The sequence below is a fragment of the Aotus nancymaae genome, unplaced genomic scaffold (assembly GCF_030222135.1).
Source record: "Aotus nancymaae isolate 86718 unplaced genomic scaffold, 86718_ANA_hifiasm-v0.15.2.pri h1tg000057l, whole genome shotgun sequence".
NCBI classification, from domain to species: Eukaryota; Metazoa; Chordata; class Mammalia; order Primates; family Aotidae; genus Aotus; species Aotus nancymaae.
In genome coordinates this window covers 37,131,534-37,159,101 of record NW_026988471.1, presented here as the reverse complement: position 1 = coordinate 37,159,101, position 27,568 = coordinate 37,131,534, and the positions used below count along the sequence as shown (strand labels likewise).

General features: G+C 38.2%; 1 protein-coding gene and 1 pseudogene across 5 annotated transcripts in view; one reads left to right on the top strand and one right to left on the bottom strand.

Moving 5' to 3' along the window:
* Positions 1-27,568, top strand: part of ATL2 (atlastin GTPase 2) — a 77,189-nt gene that overhangs the window by 8,535 nt on the left and 41,086 nt on the right. For all 5 annotated transcript variants that reach the window (XM_012475512.3, XM_012475514.3, XM_012475511.3 and 2 more), the window contains exon 2: positions 26,814-27,058. In XM_012475512.3, the coding sequence (XP_012330935.1) occupies positions 26,814-27,058 (245 nt within the window). The remainder of the gene's footprint in view (positions 1-26,813; positions 27,059-27,568) is intronic.
* LOC135269777 (U6 spliceosomal RNA) lies at positions 15,591-15,687 on the bottom strand (annotated as a pseudogene).

The window sequence follows — 27,568 nt, the reverse complement described above, 5'->3', positions numbered from 1 at the left end:
TTCCCAAAGTGCTGGGATTATAGGGGTGAGCAGCTGCGCCAGGCTTATGGGCTTGATATTTTACAACTTTTACAAAGTTATTTTTTTTGGGCCTAAAAGAGAATACTTAAGCTATATGCCTGAGTCAAGGAAACCTTCTCTGTTTTTGATGAATTCTTGATCCCTGTGTTACAAAATCTTGGAGATCTTGGAGTCATTGTACTAAAAGTACTTCCGGAAATAGGAATGTAGTACAATGTTGCTTTATAAGGCACATAAGAAAAGTGAACGTCCCTTATAACAAATACTGAATAATGTAGTGTTATCTGTGGCCTTAGGCTGAAGAATGTTTAAAAACTAGCTCTTCCATTTTTACTGTCACCTCTTGACTTTGGGCTTCTCACTTTATATCCAGGTTCTTGAGATTCCCTTACACATGATTTGCTCATTACACTTCTTACTCATCACTTTGAGTTTATCTCTCCAACACAGCTTGATTCTATCTCTCCTGTACTCCAAAATTGTCAGTGGTACTCTTCAGGGATGATGTCCAGCATTCTCAGACTATAGTTTTAAAGTCAGCCTTGATCTGATCCTCAGGCTATCTCCAGAATGTCTTTATTGATAACCCTAGTTTGGATAATCCAAAAAGGGCTGCTTTTTTGCTCAAATGGCATTTCCTTTAAATTACAGTATCCTTTTATACTTGTTTGTGTTAGAACCGTTAAGCGTAAGGACTGTTGTTATTGAATTGTACTTCTCTGTCTAGCATAGCGCCTTGCTCTCTGGTTACCAGTATGAAGTAGGTAGGGTGGGATGCCTTCCTCAGTGATTTATGACACATTGGATAGTAGGTATACTGAGAATTGTTGGAGTCAGCGAATAGGAAACGGTGAGTTGCACATTTACTTATATTTAAACATATATACATATCTTGCCAAAGATGGGCAAATATACTTTCATTGTATCTTATATTAAATTACTTAATTAATTAATTAATTTGAGATGGAGTTTCGCTTTTGTTGCCCAAGCTGGGGTGCAGTGGTGCGATCTCAGCTCACTGCAACCTCTGCCTCCCTGGTTCAAGCGATTCTCTTGCCTCAGCCTCCTGAGTAGCTGGGATTACAGGTGCACGTCACAACGCCTGGCTTATTTTTTGTATTATTAGTAGAAACGGGGTTTCACCATGTTGGCCAGGCTGGTCTCGAACTCCTGACCTTGTGATCTGCCCACCTTGGTCTCTCAAAGTGCTGGGATTACAGGCATGAGCCACTGCGCCGGGCTTGCATCTTATATTTTAAAGGTATGCAGTTTAACACTTGTCCTTCTAGAAAGTTTGTGAAGAAAAAAATGTTCCCCAAGTATTAGGAGACTTTGTAAAGAATTTGCTGACTGTATAAGTAAGTAATAACTAGGAAATTTTTGGTAAAATAGCTGTATGCCAAGATTTGTTATAAAGATGAGAAATAACCCCTCCCTCCCACCTTTTTAATTAACAACTTTCATTTTTGGTAACTTTCAGGTTTCTAGAAATAAGTGCACATAAGAATTCAGATCTGAGTTTATTCAGCAAACATGCTCATTTGATAATAAAGATACAGTTTGGTTTAGTTGGAAGATGATGCATTTTAACAATTACAAAGACCTGATTGTGCATCCTGAGTTGCTTACTTACAAAATGTGTATCCTTGTAGATTGGTTTATCTGAGCTTCAATGTCCTCCTTTATGAAAACAAGGAAACTCATAGCTACCTCACAAAGCGATTTTGAGGTTTAAAGAGATAATAGGCACATAGTAGGCACTCTGTTTTTCACTCTTCTGTAGTAAAAGCTACAACACCTAAAATTATTTCATACAGTAAATTGTTTTGAGGGATGGGAAAGTTGCTAATAATGTTTTCCTCTCTTCCCCCAGACGTCCACTTCTTTCAATTCTTTGCTCTAATGTCTTGTAGGAGAAGTTATCTCTGACTATTCTATTGTAAAATGACAACTCCTGCTTCCATTTCCCTTGGCTTGCTTTACTTTTCTCTGTAGCTCTTAACACTAGCTGACATCATTTCTGTTTTCTGTTGCTCTATCTTTAGGATGTAAGCTCTTAAGGGCAGGATTTTTGTTGTTGTTAGTTTTGTTTGCCACTGAATCTGTAGTTCTCAGAAGCGTGTTATATGTGTTCAGTGACTGTTTATTGAAAGAATAAAGATGTATGCATCTCTAATTCTAGACCTTTCACCCCTTGCGTCAGAATTGCCATGGTGCTGGTTAGTGAGGTGCTTGTTAAAAATGTAGATTTCTGGACTCCATGGATCAGTGGAATCAGACTCTGGAGGTGGGGGTCTAAGAATCTGTATTCTTAGCCAGTTACCTAGGTGGTTTTTTTTTTTTTTTTTTTTTTTGAGACAGAGTCTCCCTCTGTCGCCTAGGCTGGAGTGCAGTGGCACAATCTCAGCTCACTGCAGCCGCCACCTCCTGGGTTCAAGCAGTTCTCTGCCTCAACCTCCTAAGTAGCTGGGATTACAGGTGCCCACCACCAAGGCTACCTAATTTTTTGGTATTTTTAGTAGAGACGGGGGTTTCACCATGTTGGCTGGGCTGGCCTTGAACTCCTGACCTCGTGATCCACTCACCTTGGCTCCCAAAGAGCTGGGATTACAGGCGTGACCCACCCAGATGGTTCTTAAACTCTAATGGGTGTGAGACTTACTGTTTTACAGTGCAGCAGTGGCTCGTTAAATACTGACAGTATAACTCAGTCATAGGCCCGTGATAAATAAATTACAAATGTGTTGATTATTCTTTAGTAAGCAGTTTTTTCCCCTGTGATATGGTAAGGAAGGGTTATGTGTATTTGTAATTGTGATTATTTTGGTTACTCTAGTTTTTTCCCAAAAATCCAGTTTAATCTGGAACTTAAGGGAGCTAGAAATCTCAAATATCAGATGTTAGTGAATCCACCTTTCCCAAGCAAAAACAAGCCCTTTAAACACACCCTTATTCTGTGCTTGTAATTTTTTACTCGTAAGAATCGATGAGCTAATATTAGGGATTTATTTTAAATGATAAGCATCATTATGTAGACTGATGTGAGTCTCTTTACTTTCTAGGGCTGTATCACTGGGGAACAATGATTGATTTGTTTAAGAATTATCCTATAACATTGAAAAGCAGTTTAGTATAGTGGAAACAGCATGGGCTTAAAAGATAGAAATCTTGACGCATGCACTACCTTTTAGCTCTAGAATCTTAAATAATTTTTTAAAAAACTTCTTTGTATTTCCACATTTATTTCCTCTCTCATAATCATGAATTTCTCTAGGATATAAACAACTTACCTAAAAAATAGTAAAGTAAGAAAGTTTCAATATTGTGTATTCTCATTCTTTAAAAATGAGAAATGGGGCTAACAGCTAAGTTACTGGGTTCTTGAGAGGATTATTTCATTGAGTCATTTCAGTAAATGTAAGTTCTCTTCCCTGTCTGTGGAAGTACATTTTGAGGCACATTAAAATGTTTCATTAAAAATAATATTAATTTATTTCAAACTTACAAAAATGACAGAGAAGGATATAATAGATGCCCAAGTACCTATTGCATTAATCTAATGCATAATGTTTGCCATATTGGTTTTGAATCCTTTTTAAAAGAGAAATAAAATGTTACTATGCAGTTGAATGGTTCTCCCAATAACTTTTCTCCCCTTTCTTTATAGATATATACCTGTCCTGAAAGTGGTATATACTTTCTGGTTTTTAAATAGTTCTATAACATTTGTATATTTCATAAATAACATATAGTATCTTGTGTTTAAAACATTATGGTAAATAGTTCAGACTATATGCTTTTGTAGCTTGATTTAATTTTTCATTCCACATTGGTGTGGAAGCTTATCCATATATAAATATTTAGATCTTATGCATTAATTTCAATTCTCTGACTTATATTTTTTTTATCCAGGGTATTTAGGTTGTTTCAAATTTTTTTTTGTAGTTACAAACAATACTTTGGTGAATGCAGGAATTTCTCTAGGATGTAAACAACTTACCTGAAAAATAGTAAAGTAAGAAAGTTTCAATATTGTGTACTCTCATTTTTTAAAAATCTGGTCCACGTAACAAAAGTAGGTTCTCCCTCATCTCTCTGTACTTAGGAGCCAGTCCAAGACCCTTTTTTTTGGTCTTGACTTGAGGTGAGATTTTCTTCAAGACTTCTCTGTAGAAGAAAATGAAGAGCCTTAATTCGAGGACTTGCAGAACCTGAACAGAATGACTGAATTTCTGTCTTGTTGATTATAGAGTTCCCCAAGGCGGGGTGTAGTGTTCCATGCCTGGAATCCCAGCATTTTGGGGAGGCCGAGATAGGAGGATCCCTTGAGTCTAGGATTTTGAGACCAGCCTGGGCTACATAGCGAGACCTGGTCTTTACAAAAAATTAGCTGACTCTGGTAGTGCATGCCTGTGGTCTCAGCTACTCAGGAGGCTGAGATGGGAGAATCACTTGAGCCCTGGGGTCAAAGCTGCAGTAAGCTGTGATTGTGCCACTTTTCTCCAGCCTGGGTATCAGAGCAAGACCCCATCTCAAAACAACACCTCAAATCTTAAAAAAAAAAAAAAAAAAAAAAAGAATCCCTTGAGCCATTGTTTATTCTAGAATCTCCTGACTAGCTAACAAAGTTGACTTCATAAATTGTAACCTCATTTAAAATACCAAATTTAAATTAACTTTTAGTTTTTTTTTTTGAGATGGAGCCTTTGTTTCTCAGGCTGGAGTGCAGTGGCATGATCATGGCTCACTGCAACCTCGGCCTCCTGGGTTCAAGCAATACTCCTGTTTCAGCCTCCTGATTAGCTGGGATTACAGGCATCTGCCACTATGCCCGGCTGATGTTTTTGTATTTGTAGTAGAGACAGGGTCTCACCATATTGGCCAGGCTACTCTCGAACTCCTGACCTCAAGTGATCCACCTGCCTCGACCTCCAAAATTACTAGGATTATAGACGTGAGCCACCATGCCTAGCCAAATTGAGTATTTTTTGTTTTCTTTTTGAGATGGCGTCTTGCTCTGTTGCCCAGGCTGGAGTGCAGTGGCATGATCGTGGCTCACTGCAACCTCCGCCTTCCGGGTTCAAGTGATTCTTCTGCCTCAGCCTCCCAAGTAGCTGAGACTACAGAAGTATGCCACCATGCCTAGCTAATTTTTGTATTTTTAGTAGAGATAGGGTTTCACCATATTGATTAGGCTGGTCTTGAACTCCTGACCTTGTGATCTGCCCCCCTCAGCCTCCTGAAGTGCTGGGATTACAGGCGTGAGCCACCACGCCTGGCCTAGTACTTTTTTTAAGTACACTTATATTAAAGTGTGTGCTTCTAAGAACTGGTTAATATTTGATGATAAACTTTGGGAAAAATACTTTGAGTTTATATATTTATAAACCGTTTTATACTTTTCTTCATCTGTTTTAATAAATGCATAAAAGCATTTTTATGCCTTAGTGTTCTTTAAGTGGGAACAGCAAAAATTCTGACACCAGTGGTAGTTACTATGGAAACGGGGTACATTTCAAGTGGAAAATAATATGTAAATCTTACAGGAAAAACAACTCTTTGTTTCCTGATTTAATAGTAATGAAGGAAGGAGATGAATGCCGTTATATGCTCTTTTTTACCCACCAAGATGGAGTCTCGCTCTGTTGCCCAGGCTGGAGTGCAGTGGCACGATCTTTAGCTCACCACAATCTCTGCCTCCCGGATTCAAGCGAGTCTCCCGCCTCAGCCTTCTGAGTAGCTGGGATTATAGGCATGTGCCACCATGCTTGGTTAATTTTTGTTTTTTTAGTAGAGATGGGGTTTCTCCATGTTGGCCGGGCTGGTCTTGAACTGCTGATCTCAGGTGATCTGCCCGCCTCGGCCTCCCAAAGTGCTGGGATTATAGGCATATAATCTTTAAAGAATTTTTTTTTTTTTTGGACAGAATCTGGCTCTGTTGCCCAGGCTGGAGTGCAGTGGTGCGATCTTGGCTCACTGCATCCCTGTCTCCCTGGCTCCTGGGTTCAAGCAATTCTCCTGCCTCAGCCTCCAAAGTAGCTGGTATTAAAGGCATGTGCCACTATGCTGGCTGATTTTTGTATTTTTAAGTGGAGACCGTTTTCACCATGTTGGCCAGGCTGGTCTCGAACTCCTGACCTCAGGTGATCCGCCCAGCTTGGCCTCCCAAAGTGCTGGGATTCCAGGCGTGAGCCACTGCGCCTCGCCTCTTTAAAGCATTTTTAAAAGTTTGTTTTAGGAGAGAGATCCAAGATGGCTGATCACTAGCAGCTCGGGCTCGTAATTCCCAGTGAAAGCGCAGAGAACCAGAGGACGCCACACTTTCAGATGAATATTTGTTGCTCACGGACTAGGAGATTCCCAGCAGAGGAGCCCCACGGGTCGCCAGGGCGACTCTTGTGGCCGGCGTGGCGGTTTTGCTGGCGCCTTAGCGCGCCAGTTCTTGGTGCAGAGTCCAGAGATTCCCGGGCAGAAAAGCACCATCAATCTTAACACCGCTATTTTGGCTGGCGCAGTGGATTGCTCAGATTTCGGCACTGGGAATCAACAAGTTGGACGTCAGCTCAGAGACCTAGTTAGAAAGTCGGTAAATACAAAGATGACAGACAGATAAATATATAATGAAGGGAAGAAACCAGCCTAAAAAGGCAGAGAATACTCAAAATCAGAATGCCTCTCCCTCTACGGGGGATCGCAAATCCTCATCAGTAACGGAACAAGGCTTAATAGATTACGAGTGTGTTCCAGTAACAGAAGCAGGTTTCAAAACGTGGGTGATAAGAAACTTCTGTGAATTAAAAGAACTTGTTCTAACCCAATGCAAGGAAACTAAGAACCTTGAAAAAAGGTTTGACGAAATGTTAACGAGAATGGACAATTTAGAGAGGAATATAAGTGAATTGATGGAGCTGAAAAACACAACACGAGAACTTCGCGAAGCAAGCACAAGTTTAAACAGTCCAATTGATCAAGCAGAAGAAAGGATATCAGAAGTCGAGGACTAGCTCAGTGAAATGAAACGAGAAGACAAGAATGGAGAAAAAAGGATGAAAAGGAATGAGCAAAGTCTCCAGGAAATATGGGACTATGTGAAAAGACCTAATTTACGTTTGATAGGTGTACCTGAATGTGACGAAGAGAATGAATCCAAGTTGGAAAATACTCTTCAGGATATCATTCAGGAAAACTTTCCCAACCTGGCAAGGCAGGGTAATATTCAACTCCAGGTAATACAGAGAACACCACAAAGATATTCTTCAAGAAGAACAACCCCAAGGCATATAATCGCCAGATTTATTAGTGTTGAAATGAAGGAGAAAATACTAAGGGCAGCCAGAGAGAAAGGTCAGGTTACCCATAAAGGGAAACCTATCAGACTTACAGCAGATCTCTCAGCAGAAGCCCTACAAGCCAGAAAAGAGTGGGGACCAATATTTAACATTCTTAAAGAAAAGAACTTTCAACCCAGAATTTCCTGTCCAGCCAAACTAAGCTTTATAATAGAAGGAAAAATTAAATCTTTTGCGAACAAACAAGTACTTAGAGACTTCACCACCACCAGGCCTGCTTTACAAGAGCTTCTGAAAGAAGCACTATATATATAAAGGAACAACCAATATCAGCCTTTCCAAAAATATATCAATAAGCAAAGAGCATTAACACAATGAAAAATTTACACTAACTAACAGGCAAAACAGCCAGCTAGCATCAAATGCCAGTATTAAACCTATATATATATTCTAATTGGATAAAAAGCCAAAACCCATCGGTATGCTGCATCCAGACCCATCTCACATGCAACGATACACAAAGACTCAAAACAAAGAGGAGGAGGAAGATTTATCAACCAATCAGAGAGTAAAAATAAACAAATAAACAAAAAGCAGGAGATGCAATTCTCGCCTCTGATAAAGTAGACTTTAAAGCAACAAAGAGCAAAAGAGGCAAAGAAGGGCATTACATAATGGCAAAAGGATCAATGTAACAAGAAGAGCTAACGATTTTATAGATCAACGAGACAGAAAATTAACAAGGACATCCAGGACTTGAACTCAGACCCGGAACAAGTAAACTTAATAAACATTTCTAGAACTCTCCACTTCAAATACACAAAACATACATTACCACCTCACACCTATTCCAAAAGTGACTACATAATTGGAAGTAAATCACTCCTCAGTAATCGCATAGCATTTCATAGGTTTAAATGAAATATTGGTTGGCTGCTTGTTTGTTATTTTCTTCCCTTATTCCTTCCTGTCTACATCAAGTATAATTATTGGTATAAAAGAGGTTTTCAATACCCATTACTAAACTGCATTCTAGCCTGGGCAAGAAAGCAATACTCCCATTCTCTCTCTCTCTTTTCTCTTCCTTTTTCTTCCTCTTCTTCATTTTTTTCTTTCTTTCTTTCAAAAAAAAAAAAGTGTGATTTCAACAGGAAAGAAATCCCTGTGATTTCTACAGGAAACTCGAATTAGAAGATTTATGCTTAAAGGAAAATGTTGCACCCACAGTTAAATAAACTGGGACGTAAATGCTCCACATGTTTATGTTAAATTAAGTGTTTAAGGCATACATTATGTTTCTTTAATTTCTGGTTCTGAGTAACTGACCATGTACTTGAACCAAAATAGCCCATAAGAGGGTTTCTAGTGTACAGAAGCTTTAACGTGCTGCTGAGATGCCTTCTCCTCCAGGAAGCTTTCTGACTCTCTCTCTCTGCCTTGATTTAAGAATCTCTAAAAAAAAAAAAAGAAAAGAAAAAAAGTCTGTTTTAGGATGGTCTTTTGTCATTGGCAAGAAAGGGGCAAGGCTAATGGGAGAAAGTATTTGATAACTGACGTTGTTAACAGGTCCTTTTCTGGAGTCTTCAAAGTTTTTTATTTTTGTAATTCGCATTTTACTAATTTTGTATAAGAGAAATTTGACTTTATAAGTTCTTAGTATTTTATAGGACCAGGTTATAAGTTAAAATATTTTCTTGTAGTATTGGTTTGACTAATAGCTGCTTTTTTTTCTTCAAAAAAAAAAATTTATTGAAGTTTTTGTCAGTATCTGTAATACTTGTATCCCAGGCTGCATCAGTCTTGTGGGCGAGACCCAGCACTGCCATAAAAGCTCACCCAGGTGATTGGGTGAGCTAGACTAATAATCGTTTAATAGAGCTAAACTACCTAATGTTTTCAATCCTAGCTCTATATGATATCCATAGCTTTTTTTTTTTTTTTTTAAAGTAGAGATGGTTTTTTGTACCTTGACTTTTTTGAACTTTGGTATATCAAACCATTGATAGCAACACTGCAGCGGTTAGTTGTATTAGAATACCAGCAGTCTCTCAGGAAAAATACAGCATTATGGTTTGGGTTGAAAACTTTTTCCTTCCTTGAAAATTTTATTTTAACATCGTTAGGAACTACATGAAATAAAATTAAACGAATGGCACTTACATCCTAAACACCTGTGAAATAGAGTGACCCTTGTTAGTCCATATGTCCTGAGGACCAGCAATGTTGGCATCATCTTGGATTTAGTAATGCAGTTTGAAGCTCAACCCCAGTTTTATTGAATCAGAATATGCTTTAATGGTTTTATTTTTAGTCAGAGTTTTGCTCCTGTTGCCCAGGCTGGAGTGCAGTGGCAATACCTCGGCTCACTGCAACCTCCGCCTCCCGGGTTCAAGCGATTCTCCTGCCTCAGCCTCCCGAGTAGCTGGGATTACAGGCGTGTGCCACCATGCTCGACTAATTTTGTATTTCTGATAGAGGCAGGGTTTTACCATATTGGTCAGGCTGGTCTCAAACTCCTGACGTCAGGTGATCTGCCTGCCTTGGCCTCCCAAAGTGCTGGGATTACACGCGGGAGCCACTGCACCCAGCCAGAATAAAATGGCACCTAGCCATTTTACTTTATTTTTATTTATTTTTTTTGAGATGGAGTTTCGCTCTTGTTGCCCAGGTTGGAGTGCAATGATGTGATTTTGGCTGACTGCAGCCACCGCCTCCCAGGTTCAAGCGATTCTTCTGCCTCAGCCTCTCAAGTAGTTGGGACTACAGACATGTGCCACTATACCCGGCTAATTTTGTATTTTTAGTAGAGACGGGGTTTCTCCATGTTGGTCAGGCTGGTCTCCAACTCACGACCTTAGGTGATCTGTCCACCTCGGCCTCCCTAAGTGCTGGGATTACAGGTGTAAGCAAGCCACCGTGCCAGCCCAGAATATGCATTTTAACGAGATATTCAGGTGATGTGTATTCATGGTAAGCTTGACAAGCACTGCTGTAGGGGAAATAACACTAAAGAAGACCTGGTCTTGATTTTCCCCCTAAACAGAGGTTTAATTGTACATTTTTCTTATTTTTAAAATAAGCAAGTTGATATACATAATCTATAAAACTGGTGGAAGTGATATATTAGTTTTAATTTTTAAGTATTGAGGCTAATTTTTAAGCATATATACTAAACTTGAATGTTCTCATGTGTCTTGTCATGATATATATTCTAGGGTGTATATGTGTATTCTATTAATGCCTAAAACCTTGTGGGTCTTGGAAAATACTTTTCCTCTTCAATATATAAGAAAATCTCTAGGGTTCTTTAAGACAATAAATATTTGTAACTTCATAGTAACTTTTTATTTTTTAACCAAAATATCTTGGCATGATTAGGTACTATATTCATAGGAATTCATCCAGAAGGGAGTGAATTTGTCACCACTGGAAACACTCAAAACTATATTCAAGTCCCTATATCAGGTCATGAGAAAATATTTTAAATTCAAGTTGAGCAGTGTCAGAATCAGTGGATAGCTTAGTTTCTCATCACATTGGTATAACCTTTGTAGGCCATTATCTTTCAAGGGGACAATACTAACTAAAACATTTTTGTTTTGTAAAATGATTAATAAATTTGTTCTATTGCTTCTTTCTGTTGAATAAATTAAAGTACTAAGGGGGAAGAGTTTGGATCTGATTTTTAAATATCTGCCTTGCTGAGATATAATTTACGTAAAATTTGCTGATTTCGGGGTGCAGTTTGTTGACAAATGTGTAGTTTGTAACCACCACTGTGGTGATTATGTAGAACATGTTCATTACGTCAAAAAGTTGCCTCAGTAGTCAGTTCTCTTCCTTTAACCCTCAGCTCCCCACAATCACTCATCTGCATTCTGTCACTGTAATTTTGCTTTTTTTAGAATTTATTGTAAATGGAATCATACATTGTGTGTGTATTTTGTCTTTTTCTTATCATAATGCTTTTTAGATTTACTTGTGTTTTTACATATTAGTAATTTGTTTCTTTTCATTTCAGAGTAGTAGTCCATTGTATATATGTAACACAATTTGGTCTTGTAAGTTTTAGTTATTCTGGTGTATATGAATGGTATCTCACTAATTGGTGTCATTTCTTCCTTAAACGTTTGGAAGAATTCACCAGTGAAGCCATCTGGGCCGAGAGGTTTTTTTTTTTTTTTTTTTTTTTTTTTTTTTTGTAGGGTGTTTAACGGATTTGATTTATTAAAGCTGATTCTTTTTTGTTTCCCTACTAAAGAGTGAGAACCTTCTTTTAGTTAGCCAGTTGATTGATACTGAGTTTATTAGGGTGGGGTTCTTGCTTTCAGATTTTAAGAGGCAGTAATTGGTGTGTATTTGGAACTGTACTTCTGGAGAGTAGGTTACAGGGAATGGTGGGGTAGACACAGAATTTTAGAATCACTTGGCATTGTTTCATATGCCTTGAAAACATTTTTGTTTCTTTATGGTACCTTCCGGTGCCGCCTAATTATAAAAATCCTTGGAAGTAGAAAAAAGATTGAGAAGCAGTCCTAGAATATTTGAGAGACCTTCTCTTGGCTATTAGAGGTCTGTTAGAGGCAAGAGAAGGTATAATAATAATAGCATTGGCTTGTACCAGTGTACAGTGTACAAAGATCTGTACCTAGGTCCACTTCATTGATGCGTGTTTGGAAGTGAATTTCTGGAGAGTAGGTTATAGGGAATGGATGGTGGTCTTGTAAGTTTTAGTTATTCTGGTGGGTATGTAATGTTATCTCACTAATTGGTGTCATTTCTTCCTTAAATGTTTGGTAGAATTCACCAGTGAAGCCATCTGGGCGGAGAGGTATGGTGTATGTATATTCTATTAATGTATACCTATACATGCATACTATGAACCCTGTATGTAGGATGTGTATGTATATTCTATTAATGCCTAAAACCTTGCACGTCTTGCAAAATGCTTTTCCTCCCCAATATGGGGTGTGTATGTATATAGGTGTATATATATGTATATAGATATACATACACACTAAAGTGCTGGGATTACATTTGTGAGCCACTGTGCCTCGCCCAAATTTTTTAAATAATTGATTTGCATTAACAAAGCCCAAATGCTGCATTTTGTTGATATGTCTTTTAAGTTTCTTTTCTATAGGTTCTTTTTCTCCCTTCTGCTTTTGTAATTATCCAGGTTTTTTTTTTTTTTTGTCCAGTGGAATTTCCCATATTCTGGATTTTTCTGACTCCATCTCTGTGGTGACGTTTAACGTCTTCTTCTGCTTCTGCATTTCTTTTCTTGTAATTACATCTAAAAGCTTGATCAGATTTATATTTAAAAAAAATTTTCCCACCAGTACATTATAGGGGTTGTCGTATGCTTCCTCATGCATCATGTCGGGAGCCACATGTGTGATTATCCCTTTGTTGTGTTAAGATTGATTCAGGGGAGTTTGGAGTTGATCTATCCATTATAATATACCCCATCAGCTTTTCACCATGGACCTTAGTCATTGTGCCTTGCTGCCTTTTTGAAGTCCCCGTTTCTAGGGAATGCCTTCCATTTATGGAAGATCTTAGACCTTACTATTTAATTGGTTTTTGGGTAGCAGTCTTAAGTCAGATCGTTAGTCATATAAATACATTATTTGTAATTGGAGTTCTTTTAGGAAACTTATTTTCATTCCATGTCATACTTGATCTTGAAAATAAATGAAAGTTGGAAAAATGTTATAATCATTTATGAAGAACAAATATTGGATATCTAATATGCATATATTGTTATTTAATAATGATTACGTGTTTAATACTAATAGAGCTTTTTAAGGAATTTTTCTCCAGTAACTAGATTGCCAAATTAATTACTTGAGGCTTCTTAGAGGCTCTTCTGAAGGTTTTTTGTTTTTGTCTTTTTTTTTTTTTTGAGACGGAGTGTCCCTTTGTCTCTTGGGCTTGAGTGCAGGGGGGTGGGCTTGAGTGCAGTGGGGTGGTCTCGGATCACTGCAAACTCCACCTCCCCGGGTTCAAGCGATTCTCCTGCCTCAGCCTCTGTAGTAGCTGGGATTACAGGCACCCACCACTACACCTAGCTATTTTTTGTATTTTTAGTAGAGACATGGTTTCACCATGTTGGCCAGGCTGGTCTTGAACTCCTGACCTCAGGTGATCTGCCCACCTCAGCCTCCCAAAGTGCTGGGATTACAGGTGTGAGCTACTGTGCCCAACTAAAACTCTTCTTTTAAGAGCAAAATAAGGCTGGCAAGTCAGGATATTCTCTCTTTTTTTTTTTTTTTTAAAGAGGTTTTGCTTTAGCAACCATAAAAAGTCTATGTTATTCCAAAGATCTTGCAATGACTTCCAAAATTATTTTTACCTGGTTATTATTTTCCTTGTTGATGCTCTAAAACTAAATGCTAGAGGAGAATCACTTTTCTTCAATGATTTTTGCTTTTCCACTTTAAAAGTGCTTTGTTGCTGAGCTGCTTTGAAGGGGATTCTAACAATTCAGTTGTTTGCTTTGACACCATGCATTGCTTTCTTTCTTGGCATTATAGTTTAAGTAATACATTCACCTTATGAAAAATTATGCTTTCTTGATGATGATCTCAAATAGTAATTCCTTCTTAACTTCCAGGTAATATTACTGGAAAATTCTTCAGTACATCTTTAATGGCCCTTAACACTTCCCACTGAATTTCAGTGCCAATCGATTTTCTTCCTAAACTTCTCGCACCTTCTTTTGAGCTAAAAACTTATTTCTTGGGTAGCTTACCTATTCAGTTTTTAAGCATTTTGTAGACTGTAGATAGAGCATCTAAGAAAATGGTTGCTTTTGTGACCAGTCTGGCAAACATGGTGAAACCCCATCTCTACTAAAAATACAGAAATTGTCGAGGTGGCACATGCTTGTAATCCTAGCTACTCGAGAGGCTAAGGCAGGAGACTTTCTTGAACCTGGGAGGTGGAGGTTGCAGTGAGCTGCTGAGATCATGCCACTGCACTCCAGCCTAGGTGACACAGTGAGACTCTATTCCCACCCCACCCCAAAAAAGAAAAGAAAATGGTTGCTTTGGTTCAGTTTTATGAATTTCTTGGGTTTGCTGATGAATCCATTCTATCAAGTTTTCTCACATCACTAATCAACATGTCATACTTTATAAAAATTACTGGTCATTGTACTGACTTACGGATCTGTTTCCTTGTCCTTCACAACTGTGCTTTGTTGAATATGATAGTTTGAATCTGGAAGATAACTCGTACTCTTTAATTCCTCACTTCTGTAGATGTAAAATGCCATGCTTTATTTCTAGGGTGATAATTTACAAAAAGTGGAAAGTAGAGTGCATATTTGTGCTAAGCACAACTCCAGATTTTTAGCTGGGCCATCACCTTAGCTGATTACCTAGTGATCCTTAGTTATGAGGGGGTCATAGTGTTTACACTATAAACACTATGAATTTTGATTTATAAAATTTAAATTGACAAATCTGAATTTTGATTATTATTGTAGGGTTCTTAATTATGATAAAGGACATGAGGACAGGTGTGGTGACTCAAGCCTATAATCCCAGCACTTTGGGAGGCTCAGGTGGGAGGATCACTTAAGTCCAGGAGGTCAAGACCAGCTTGGGCAACATAGGGAGATCTTGGTCCTACCAGAAATTAAAAAATGAGCTGGGCATTGTGGCACGTGCCTGTCGTCCCTGCTACTTGGGAGGCTGAGATGGGAGGACTGCTTGCACCCAGAGGGTTGAGGCTGTAGTGAGCCATCATTGTGCCACTATACTCCAACCTGGGGAACAGAGTGAGACCCTATCAAAAAAAAAAAAAAAAAAAGCCATGAAAGCAAGCGTAGATTGTTGAAAATAAAACTATTTCAATTTGAGCTTTTGCCTGTTTGTACTTACAGACAGGTGTAATGATGGTGCCTTGCCAGTTTTGCTGTCTGCAGTCAGTATTTATAGCGAGATCCAGCTTTTTAACCCTTATTCTATTGAGAGAACCACATTTTCCTATGAGAAAAGCACAATTTGCTTTATAATGTTAAATCGAAAGTTGCATTTTATTTATTGAAAATTATTTTAATTTTAACTTTTAAAAATAATTGACACATAATTGTACATGTGTTATGGGGTACAGTATACACTGTATAATGATCAAATCAGGATAACATGTTTACCTCAAACCTTTATCATTTCTTTGCGTTGATAACTTTTAAGATTCTCTTTTCCAGCTATCTTGAAATACACAATACACTGTTACTAGCTGCAGTCACCCTATGTTATAGAACACCAGAAAAATCTAGAACACTTTATGAATTTGTGTGTCATCCTTGTGCAGGGGCCATTCTAATCTTCTCTGTATTTAGTATATGAGCTCTGGAAGTGAGTGCTGAAAGTTGTATCTCTGTTTTTTTTCCCCTTAATCTCAAATGTGATAGGAAACATTTCTCACTGAGGGTTCTGTAGGAAGTAAATCATAAATCTATTAAGCATATATATAGCAACTATAAATCTTTTAAATTAATTTCCAGTATTAAATTATATACTATAATATACAAGTATGTAATATAGTATGTGGTATACTATATTATAATATACTATATATAATATCTATAATCCCACAAGTATATAATATAGTGTATAATATACTATATACAGGTATTCCAGTTTACAGGCAGCACATACAGTTTTTTGAATTAAAAAACCGGTCTGTAAAATACTGTTGGCATCTAATTTAGTGTAGAATTAAAGGGACTTCAGGGTAGTAATTTAAACATTTATTTTTAAAGCTGTCTAGATTGTGAATACCCAGTTCACATGTAGAGAAATGGTTGTTAGTCAAAGAAATGAGTATTAAAGCAATTTGAATGGTGTGACTGAAGAACCTAATTTTTAGTTTTATTTAATTTTATTTACATTAAAAAACATAGTTTTGTTAGTATGGATGCAAATATGAATGGAAAATGATTAGTATTTGATTCAGTTATGGAAAACTTTGTTGGAACAACTTTTATACAAAAGTCTTTTTCAGTTTAAGTTTTATGAAATTAAATGATTATGTGTTTCTGATAAACATTTAGTGTCTAAGTTGAAATGTGCTGTAGGTGTAAAATACAGAATAGATGGCTGGGTGCGGTGGCTCAGACCTGGAATCCTAGCACTTTGGGAGGCCGAGGTGGGTGAATCACAAGGTTAGGAGTTCAAGACTAGCCTGGCCAATATGGTGAAACCCTGTCTCTACTAAAAATATAAAAAACCAGCTGGTGTGGTGGCGGGTGCCTGTAGTCCCAGCTACTCGGGAGGCTGAGGCAGGAGAATTGCTTGAACCTGGGAGGTGGAGGTTGCAGTGAGTCAAGATTGAGCCACTGCACTCCAACCTGGGCAACAGAGCAAGACTCCATCTCAAAAAAAAAAAAAATATATATATATATATATATATGTGTATATATACACATATACACACACACAGAACAGATTTAGAAGATCATATGTAATTAATAATCAGCCAGGCATGGTGGCTCACCCCTTAATCCCAGCATTTTGAGAGGCCGAGCAGAGTTCGAGACCAGCCTGGGCAACATGGCAAAACCCTGTCTCTACAAAAAAATACAAAAAAATTTAGCTGGTGTGGTAGCTCGTGCCTGTAGCCCCAGCTACTTGGTAGGCTGAGATAGAATTCCTTGAGCCCAGGAGGAGGAGGTTGCAGTGAGCCAAGATCACACCATTGCACTCTAGTCTGGGTGACAGGAGTGAAACCCTGTCTCAAAAAGAAAAGTAAAAAATACTGAGTTAACCGAGGCTGGGCGCGGTGGCTCACGCCTGTAATCCCAGCACTTTGGGAGGCCGAGGTGGGCAGATCACCTGAGGTCAGGAGTTTGAGACCAGGCTGACCAACATAGAGAAACCCTGTCTCTATTAAAAATAAAAATTAGTTTGAGGTGGTAGCACATGCCTGTAATCCCAGCTACCTGGGAGGCTGAGGCAGGAGAATCGCTTGAACCCGGGAGGTGGAGGTTGCAGTGAGCCGGGCCGAGATCATGCCATTGCACTCCAGCCTGGGCAACATGAGCAAATAAAAAAAAAAAAAATACTAAATATGGCAAGCATGGCGGCTCACGCCTATAATCTCAGCACTTTGGTATGTAGGTCAAGGTAGGTGGACCACTTGAGGTCAGGAGTACGAGACCAGCCTGGCTAACATTGGGAAACCCATGTCTGCTAAAAATACAAAAATTAGCCAGGCATGGTGGTGCATGCCTGAAATCCCAACTACTCAGGAGGCTAGGCAGGAGAATTGCTTGAACCCTGGAGGCAGAGGTTGCAGTGAACCGAGATCCTGCCACTGCACTCCAGCCTGGGTGACAGAGCGAGAATCTCAAAAAAAAAAAAAAAAAATTCAAATGTGACTACCAATTTATCTGTTTTTTTCTTTTTAGTTCTCTGAATTTTAATTAATGTATTTTGAGTGTCTTAAGCATTATTATGTCTTTGTGATGATTACACATTTTATATCTGGTAATGCTTTTAGTCTTGAAGCTGGCTTTGATGTTTATGTAGCTACTTTAGCTTTCTTATGATAAATGTCTGCATAGTATACTTGTGCCTTTTTCCCTTTTACTTTCAAACTTTTACTTGAACCAAACTGTCTTTATATTAAAAGGACACCTCCAATATACAGTATATAGTTTTGCTTTTATTACCCAGTCTGTCAATCTTTATCTTTTCATTGGAGTGTTTAGTGTATTTTTGTTTGATGTAATTACTGATTTTAGTTGGGTTTAAGGTTGCCATCTTATATGTTTTCCATTTGTCCTTTTTGTCTTTTGTCCTTATTTTTTACCGTGGGTTCAATGAATTTTTTTTAGTACTTTCTTTTGCTTCCTTATTGGCTTTTTAAGCTGTATCTTTGTTCTTTTTTTATTTGTTTGTTTTAAAGCCAATGCTCTAAGGCTAATGATATTCATCCTTAACATATCTATTTAGAATCAGTGTTTTACCAATTTCCACTTTATTTTTTTATTTTATTTATTTATTTATTTTTTGAGATGGAGTTTCGCTCATTACCCAGGCTGGAGTGCAATGGCGCGATCTCGGCTCACCGCAACCTCCACCTCCTGGGTTCAGGCAATTCTCCTGCCTCAGCCTCCTGAGTAGCTGGGATTACAGGCACACGCCACCATGCCCAGCTAATTTTTTGTATTTTTTAGCAGAGACGGGGTTTCACCATGTTGACCAGGATGGTCTCGGTCTCTTTACCTCGTGATCCACCCGCCTCGGCCTCCCAAAGTGCTGGGATTACAGGTATGAGCCACCGCGCTCGGCACCAATTTCCACTTTAAAAATCATAACCTTAGGGTATAATTTCATTTACGTTGCCTCATAACATGTCTTTTAAAATTTTCTACTTCTACATACTTCAGAAACCCCACATTGATCAATCTTTTAGGGAAATTAGTTGGGGGGAATAACTAGTCTTTTATATTTGTATCTATTTACTATTTTGGATTCAGATCAATAGGAAGGAATAAAGAGACTTTCCATTTCATAATGTTTCATTTCAGCTTGAAGAACAATATTTAGCTCTCATGTAATGCACATCTGCTAATGACAGGTACTCTTTGCTTTTGCTGTCTTTATTTTACTTTCATTTTTGAATGATAGTCTAGGTTGACACTTTTTTTAAGCACTGTAGAGCTATCAGTCCCTTGTCTTCTGGCCACCAATGCTTCAGTGATGATGCGATGAGAAGCAGTTATTTGAATTATTCTGCTTTGTATAATATATAATTATTACATAACTATATAATAATTATTTGAATTATTCTTCTGTGTCCTGTTCTGTTTGTTTTTTTTTTTTTTTTTAGCAGCCCAGCTGATGTGGTTTTCTTTGTATTAACCTACCGGAGGGTTTGCTGAGGTTTTTGGACCTGTAAATCTCTGTCATCAAATTTTGGTAACTTCTTCAAGTATTTTTTTCAGCTCCAACCTCATTTTGTTCTCCTTCTAGGATTCTAACTGCAAGTTGGATAATTTTCCATGGGTTCCTGAGACTCTCTTAGTTTTTCTTCGTTCTTTTTTCTCTCTGTACTTCAGATTAGAAAATTTCTTTTGATCTCTTTTCAAGTTCACAAACTTTCTTCTCTTACCTACCCATCCATTGTTGTCCATCCAGTGAGTATTTCATTTTAATTAATGTACTTATCAGTTCTAGAATTTTCATTTGTTTTTTTAATAGTTTCTATAGTTTTTTGGCTGAGACTCCTCATCTGTTTATTTATTAAGACTTTATTTTCCTGTAAGTCCTTGAACATATTTATAGTATCTGGCTAAAAGCATTTGTCTGGTACATTCAACATCCGGGTCATGGCAGAATTGGTGCTGTTTACCGCTTTTCTTTCTTGATTATGGGCTACATTTCCTTTCTTTGTATGTCTAGTAATTTCTGATTTATATACAGTATATTAAATGTTACGCATTGTAGAGAGTTTGGATTCTCTTTCCTTGCCCGTTTTGGCAAGCAGTTCAATTACTAGTGGATCTTGACCTTGGCTTTGCTTCATACTTCGTTAGTGTGGATCTGTGGAAAGCTTAGAGAAAATTTCCCTAACTTGGTGGGACTAAATTTCCAAACTGTGTACCTTGCAGATCTTTTCAGGTCGGTTTTATTTAGGCTTTGATTGGATGGATTGTCAGTAGGCCTTCTCTAGAACTTGACCCTTAATTCTAAGATATGTCCCTTCTAATGTCTCAGCTTGATGCCTGAGGTATTCATAAGATGTTTCTTTGCACTCTGGCTGGGCAAGAACTCCAAAGTGTCTCAGTAATGTTTGACTTCTGTTTCTGTCTCAACCCTGTAGTAGCTTCCTTCTGGTAAGTGTTGCGTAGTTCTGTGTTCCCCTGCACCTGTGAAGCTTGTTGTCTTTGGCCAAGGAATTCTGGGCTCCACCTCTGTATAGCTCCTTTTTCTCTGATGTCCTGCCTCACAGATGCCTACTGCTCTGGCAATCTTGAACTCAGATCTTTGTGCTCTAGTTCCTTATGCTATAGTTAGGAAATTTTTCCCAGGCACAGAGCTGGGAGTGATCATGGGGCTCACCTTGCATGTTTCCTTGTACTACCTATTGTCCATTGCTTGAAAAAAGATGCTTCATATGTTTTGTCTAATTTTATAGCTGTTTGTGGTGGAGAGCCAGTCTGATACCAGTTACTCTGATGACTAGAAGTCTCAAATATCCTCCCTTCCCCAAATAGCTGTGTTTTTAAAAAAAAAAAAATAGAATCGGGGGTGATTTTTTACTACTTTGTAGTCTGCCCTTGTCCCCCTTAATTTTATGCCTTTCCTTTTTTTTTTTTGAGATGGAGTTTTGCTTGTGTCGCCCAGACTGGAGTGCAATGGTGTGATCTCGGCTCTCTGCAACCTCTGCCTCCTGGGTTCAAGCGATTCTCCTGCCTCAGCCTCCTGAGTGGCTGGGGTTACAGGCACCTGCAACCATGCCCAGCTAATTTTTTTAGTAGAGACAGGGTTTCATTATGTTGATCAGACTGGTCTCAAACTCCTGACCTCAGGTCTCAAACCCACCTCAGCCTCCCAAAGTGCTGGGATTACAAACTGAGCCACTGTGCCCGGCCAGTTTTATGCTGTTTAAAAATTATATAATTTTTTTAAAGAGTGTATATGTGTTGGCCAAGTGCAGTGGCTCATACTTGTAATCCCAGCACTTTGGGAGGCCGAGGAGGATGGATCACTTGAGGTCAGGAGTTCAGACCAGCCTGGCCAATATGGTGAAACCTCTCTCTACTAAAAAATACAAAAATTAGCTGGGTGTGGTGGCGCATGCCTGTAGTCCCAGATGCTTGGGAGCCTGAGGCAGAATTGCTTGAACTCAGGAAGCAGAGGTTGTAGTGAGCCAAGATCACACCACTACTCTGCAGCCTGGGAGACAGAGCGAGACTCCATCTCAAAAAAAAAAAAAAAAAAAAAATTATAAAGCATATATATGTGTTTTTTAAGCTGGATAAAATGTCAGTATATGGCTAAAATAACTGTTGGGCCACTTTCTAGTTTTGAGGCACACAACATTAATTTTTATCACCAAAAATAAAATTGGTAAACAGACTTGTACATCTTCATTGTCATCTTAATTTCCTTATAATAAATCCCTAGAGATATATTTATCCATGGTATAACCTCTTTAAGGCTCTTAAAAAAATATGTGCTAGAATAAACTTGAATACCTAGATGCTGTTTTCACTTGGGTATAAAATATAAATGTTGAGGTTAAAGTACTAGGCACTAAAACATGACTTAGCTTTTGTGGGATAACCAATTCTATAAGTAGATTGAATCAAGGTTACTTTCCATAAAAATTTGTTTCAAGTTTTTGTTTGGAATGTGAATAATAACTTAAAATATACTTTCATTCCTTTTGAAAAGTGATTTCTTTGTTCTCTTTTTATAAGTTTAATTTTGGGTTGATGTAATCTAACATTAATCCTACATTTTATTGTAGTGCAGATTTGTAGTATTTTTTTTATTATCTTAGTTTATGATTAAGTTTGAAGTTTGCTGATGAATCTAGATCAGCCCTGAAGTATAAATTTTGCTGTTAGAATACATGCTGAGTTTATTAATTTGGCAGATTTAAGATAAAGTGTGATTAGACAACAAAAAGACAGGTGTCTTTTTTAAAATAGACTTTTGGGTTTTTTTAGAGCAGCTTTGGGTTCACAGCAAAATTAAGCAAAAGTGTAGTTCACATATACTCCCTGCCCCTACATATACACACTCTCCTCCAACATCAGCATCCCACACACAGTGATGCTTTTGTTAAAATCGATGAACCTTCAGTAACACATCATCATCCAAAGTCTGTAGTTTGACATTAGGGTTCACTCCTGTGGTTGTATATTAAATGGGTTTTTCACAGATTTATAATGACAGGTATCAACCAATTTTGTATTATAGAGAATAGTTTCACTGCCCTAAAAAATCTTTTGTGTCATGCTTGTGCATCCCTCCCTATCCCCCTAACCCCTGGCAGTCACAGCTCTTTTGACTAAGACGCCTTTTTTTTGCTAGGACTTGTGGCAAATAGATGTTAGGTAGGTACCTTAGTGTTAATGTGTGGAGAGATATTTGAGAAGCAGGTGATCATCTGTAGGCGTCTTTTAGCTCTGACCTTGAAAGACCCATTTGGGGGCTAGAGTAGGGAGAACTGACTTGGAACTGTGAATCACAAAAATCTGTTGGAGGACTGAAATCTGCTTGTCCCAGTAAATTTTTGGCATTAAAGAAGGGAAATAAAATAACTGTTCTATACGCAGGATGTAACTTCAGTTTAAAATCTTAAGAGTAGTGCTGAATTTAAAGACTTTTAATTGTAGGTAATCACTAAATGCTAATATAGTATTTGCAGGTATCCTAATGAAATTTACATACAATTCTCTTTTATTCAATTGCTTATTTCAGTGTTTGATGGAGTACTTTATCTGTATTTAGTTCATATTTGGTAGATAAATCACAATGGGGAGTAGATGCAGGTGAATCACATCATTGTTATGCTCCATTATACCTTTGAAATCTATTTGCTACCATTCCCTTTATTAGTCTGTAGACTGGAAATGGTGACAAATATGTAGCTCTGTCTGCTTGAAAGGCCCATCTTTGTCCATGCTAATAAAGTGGGTCACATAGCGATTATAGCCAACTAATATAAGTGAATTTTCAAGTGAACAAAGGTTTTCTGCCCAGTGGGTTTTTTTTTTTTTCTTTCTAAAAACCAACTACTGCTTTCTTTAAAATAAGAACAAAACTATTTGTTGGTTTTAGCAAAATCACCAACCTCCACATTTGGTCATTGTGATATTTTAGCAGTTATTACTTTTGAGTTATTTTTTAAGTAAAGTGTTTTACTTGGTAGAACGTCATAATTTTTATGCAAGTTTTGTGCTACATATACTTAACTACTCTTGAGTTGCTGGAGGTATTTCCCCAAACTAATTGATTATTACATTTGCTTATAAACTAGGTAAGGGCAGTGCCAGGTGCAGTGGCTCGTGCCTGTAATCCTAGTACTTTGGGTGGCTGAGGTGGGTGGATCACCTGAGGTCAGGAGTTCGAGACCAGCCTGATCAACATGGGGAAATGCTGTATTTACTAAAAATACAAAAGTTAGCCGGGCGAAGTGGCAGGTGCTTGTAGTTCCAGCTACTCAGGAGACTGAGGCAGGATAATCGCTTGAACCCGGGAGGCAGAGGTTGCAGTGAGCTGAGATCACGCCACTGCACGCCAGCCTGGCTGACAGAGTGCTCCACCTAAAAAAAAAAAAAGTAAGGGCAGATGTAAGACTCCTGAGCAAAATGTTTAAATTTCATTCATTCAAGAAATATTAAGCATCTGCTAGGCTAGGTGTCAGGCAGTATTCTGGGTGCTGGAAGATAGAATGGTCAACAGAATAATTACGATCCTTACTTTAGTGGCACACACGTTCTGTGGAGGGAGAGCTATGAGGTACACATTTAAACAAATGAAAAAAGGTTGTTTTAGGAATTGAAAAGAACTATGAAAAATCCTGTTTCATTAAAGTGTTAAGGAAGGGGATCTGTGATTTAGATTGAGTGGTCAGGGAGGGCCATGCTGAAGACAGAACATTTGAGTTGAGACCTCGATGATGGAGATGTAAGCCATGTGAATTTACAGGGACAGAGCATTCCAGATAGGGGAGGGTAACTTGGTCAACTTCACATTTAACTATATTATTTAGTTGCTACTCTGTGGAGATTAGATTGGATTGGATAAAAGGACAGGAGTATTATTAATGAAGGGTGATCAGTTAGGTGCCGCAGTGTGAGATAAGATGGCAGTGATGAGAGCAGAAATGTTATCAATAGAGATTCAGAAATGAAGACAAGGTGATTATTGATTAGATTTAGGAGTAAGTAAAAGACATATAGGCATATCTCTCTATGTCAGGGACAGCCGACAGGTCTTTGCCAGAGCAGATGGGTGGATGGCAATGTCAGTACACAGCTGCACTGGTCAAGTGAGGATCACCATAGCATTTCAAGGGGAAAATAAAAGCTTATTCTGTTGGAATGGTTATTTTGAAGTTACTGTTAACTCACTCCTATAGTGCTTACTAGGTAGCATGCATATTTCAACTCATTGAATCCTGATGACAACCCTAATGAGGTAGGTACTGCTGCTACACCTGTTTTACACACACCCGTTTTCCAGATTAGAAAACAGGCACAGAGAAGCTAAGTGACATGCGTCAAGGCAGTTTTGCTCCCTAGTTCATGGTCTTAAACCACTAATTAAACTTGGAAACTTAATCACACCATTTGCATTCTGTTTTGTCATTTATCTGAACTTAACCTCATGAGACATTAATTTAGAATTTAACTATATTGCTACTTTTCTGGAAAGTTCACTTTTGTATGCATTCAAATAGCATACCTGACTATTGCTATATACCATGATACCGGCAGTGATAATGTCCTCTTTAATTAAATATTGATTGCTTTTACTTCCAAAGATTCTCCTTTGAAGTGGCTTCCTCTTTATAATGCATTGTCATTGTTTGCAGCACATTTTGAAATAGTGCTGTTGATTTTGCTATATACAGTTAAAGGTGTCTCTTGATGTGGTAAAGGCTCTGATAGTCTTTGCAAATCAGATAAGTGAGATGCTTCTTTTGGTAATAAGATTAAAAATCCACTAATGTAAATATATAATCTTTGCTCTGTGACTATTGGTTATGTGGATAAGGTATTGTTGAACTGCTGACTAATAATAATGTACCACACCTCAGTGGACTGGCTTTCTCCTCAGAGTGGAAGGACAGTCATTGATTGCATTGAAAACAGTGGATACTGTATGTGTCGTTAGAGTGTAAACTGATGCTTAGTAGACAGGCTCAAGGAGAGTGTCTCTTAGTAATTTTGATGTGGGAGAAGATCCCCAGGAGTAACTGCTTGCTACATGGATCAAGCAGTTGGTAGAGAAGAAAGGCAGACAAGGTACATGTTCCCTGAAGCTAGGTGTTTTTTAAAGAGCAGAAACCTCGACTTTGGAAGTGTTTATCTCTGCTGTTTACATTTTCTGTACTTCGTCATCACTATTCAGTAAAGGTTACCTTATTTTAGTATGTTGTGGTAACCAAAGGAAGGGTTTATATGGCTGTTTTGGGGAGCTATATAGTCTTAAAGTGGTGGCTGTAGTGTTTGGTAAGAAAGAGCTCCAGTGTGAGATGAAATTCTCCCACTGCAGATACAAGTGCATCTCACTGACCATCCTTTACTGAAACTTTAATGAGGAGGCTATAGTACTAGGTTACTGTTACTAAATTAGAGATTCATTGTAAATATCATTTTTGGAAACTTGTTAGAACCTTAATTTTCCTCTTTAAGTCTCAGAATGAAAAATAACAAACAGTTTTTTTTATGTTTTTAAGACCGAGTCTCACTCTTATCCAGGCTGGAGTGCAGTGGCGTGATCTCAGCTCACTGTAACCTCTGCCTCCCAGGTTCAAGCGGTTCTCTCTCAGCCTCCCTAGTAGCTGGGACTACAGGTGCCTGCCACCACACCTGGCTACTTTTTGTATTTTTAGTAGAGATAGGATTTCCCCATGTTGGCCTGGCTGGTCTCGAACTCCTGACCTCAGGCGATCTGCCTGCCTTGGCCTCCCAAAGTGCTAGGATTACAAACACTGTGCCCAGCCACATGAAAAATTTTAATATATGTTTTTAATCTTTGTAGAGTTATTTTCTAGGTGGTGGTTACAGGGAAAATTCGGATCTGAAGTACCAGGTGAAATGGATTTTTCTCCTTTTTATCTAGTTTCTGTGTACATACAGTTGCTAAAGTTATTTACAGAATAATGCAGGGCTCAAAAACAGCTGCTGCTCACATTTAGCTGTTAAGACTTCATTGAGATAGAGCCTGTGTTTGTATTATGGTTTATGTATAGTGGTGTATTAGTTCATTTCCATGCTGCTAATAAAGACATACTCAAGACTGGGCAATTTGCTAAAGAAGGAGGTTTAATGGATCACAGTTCCATGTGGCTGGGGAGGTCTCACAATCATGGTGGAAGGTGAAAGTCATGTCTCATATGATGGCAGACAAGAGAAGAGAGCATGTGCAGGGAAACCTCTCCTTATAAAATAATCAGATCTTGTGAGACTTATTCACCATCATGAGAACAGCACAGAAGAGATGCTCCCCATGATTCAGTTACCTCCCACTGGATCCCTATCACAACATGTGGGAATTTTGGGAGCTACAGTTCAAGATGAGATTTGGGTGGGGACACAGCCAACCATATCAAGTGGGAAATCTTATCAGCATTCTTTGTCCTCTTACAGAGGGAGTGAGAAATCCAAAGAACATTGTAATGATCTATAATGGGGGAGGGGACAGTTACTTATTTGAAATTTTGCTTTAGTTGTGGTCCTTAATGAAAATTTGTAATGTAGGGATTAAAGTAACTGGTTTCTTTCTTTTTAAATTCTAGGTGAGAATTATGAAGATGATGACCTAGTAAATTCTGATGAGGTTATGAAGAAACCATGTCCAGTACAGATTGTTCTTGCTCATGAAGATGACCATAATTTTGAACTTGATGAAGAAGCTTTGGAGCAGATATTGCTACAGGAGCACATACGAGATCTTAACATAGTAGTGGTATCTGTGGCAGGAGCTTTTCGTAAAGGGAAATCATTTCTGCTGGACTTCATGCTTAGATACATGTATAACAAGGTGAATAGTCTTTTAAATTGAACCCAATTAAAAACAAAAAAAGTCCCAACCAAGCCTGTTAAAAAAATAGAAAAAACCCAGAACTATATCTTTTTCTGTTTAAGTGGTCTCACTCTGTTGCCCAGGATGAAGTGTAGTAGTGTGATCACGGCTCACTGCAGCCTCAAACTTCAGGCTCAAGCAATCCTCCCATTTCAGCCTCCTGAGAAGCTAGGACTACAGGCATATGCCACCACACTCAACTCTTTTTTTTTTTTTTTAATGTGGTAGAGATGGGGGTCTCACTTTGTTGTCCAAGCTGGCAGAACTGCATTTTTAATTTTATAGAAATATAATTCTTTATAGGAATTCCTGGTCAAGATAATAATGTGAAGTTAGAGCTCTTCTTAATCACCATAATTCCTTTCTGCATATACTACATATGGAAACATGTAATTGAGCATCTATGTTCCAGGCAATGTAGCTCTAACCCAAGTTGTCTGAGTATAACCTAAAAGTCTCTGAAGTACT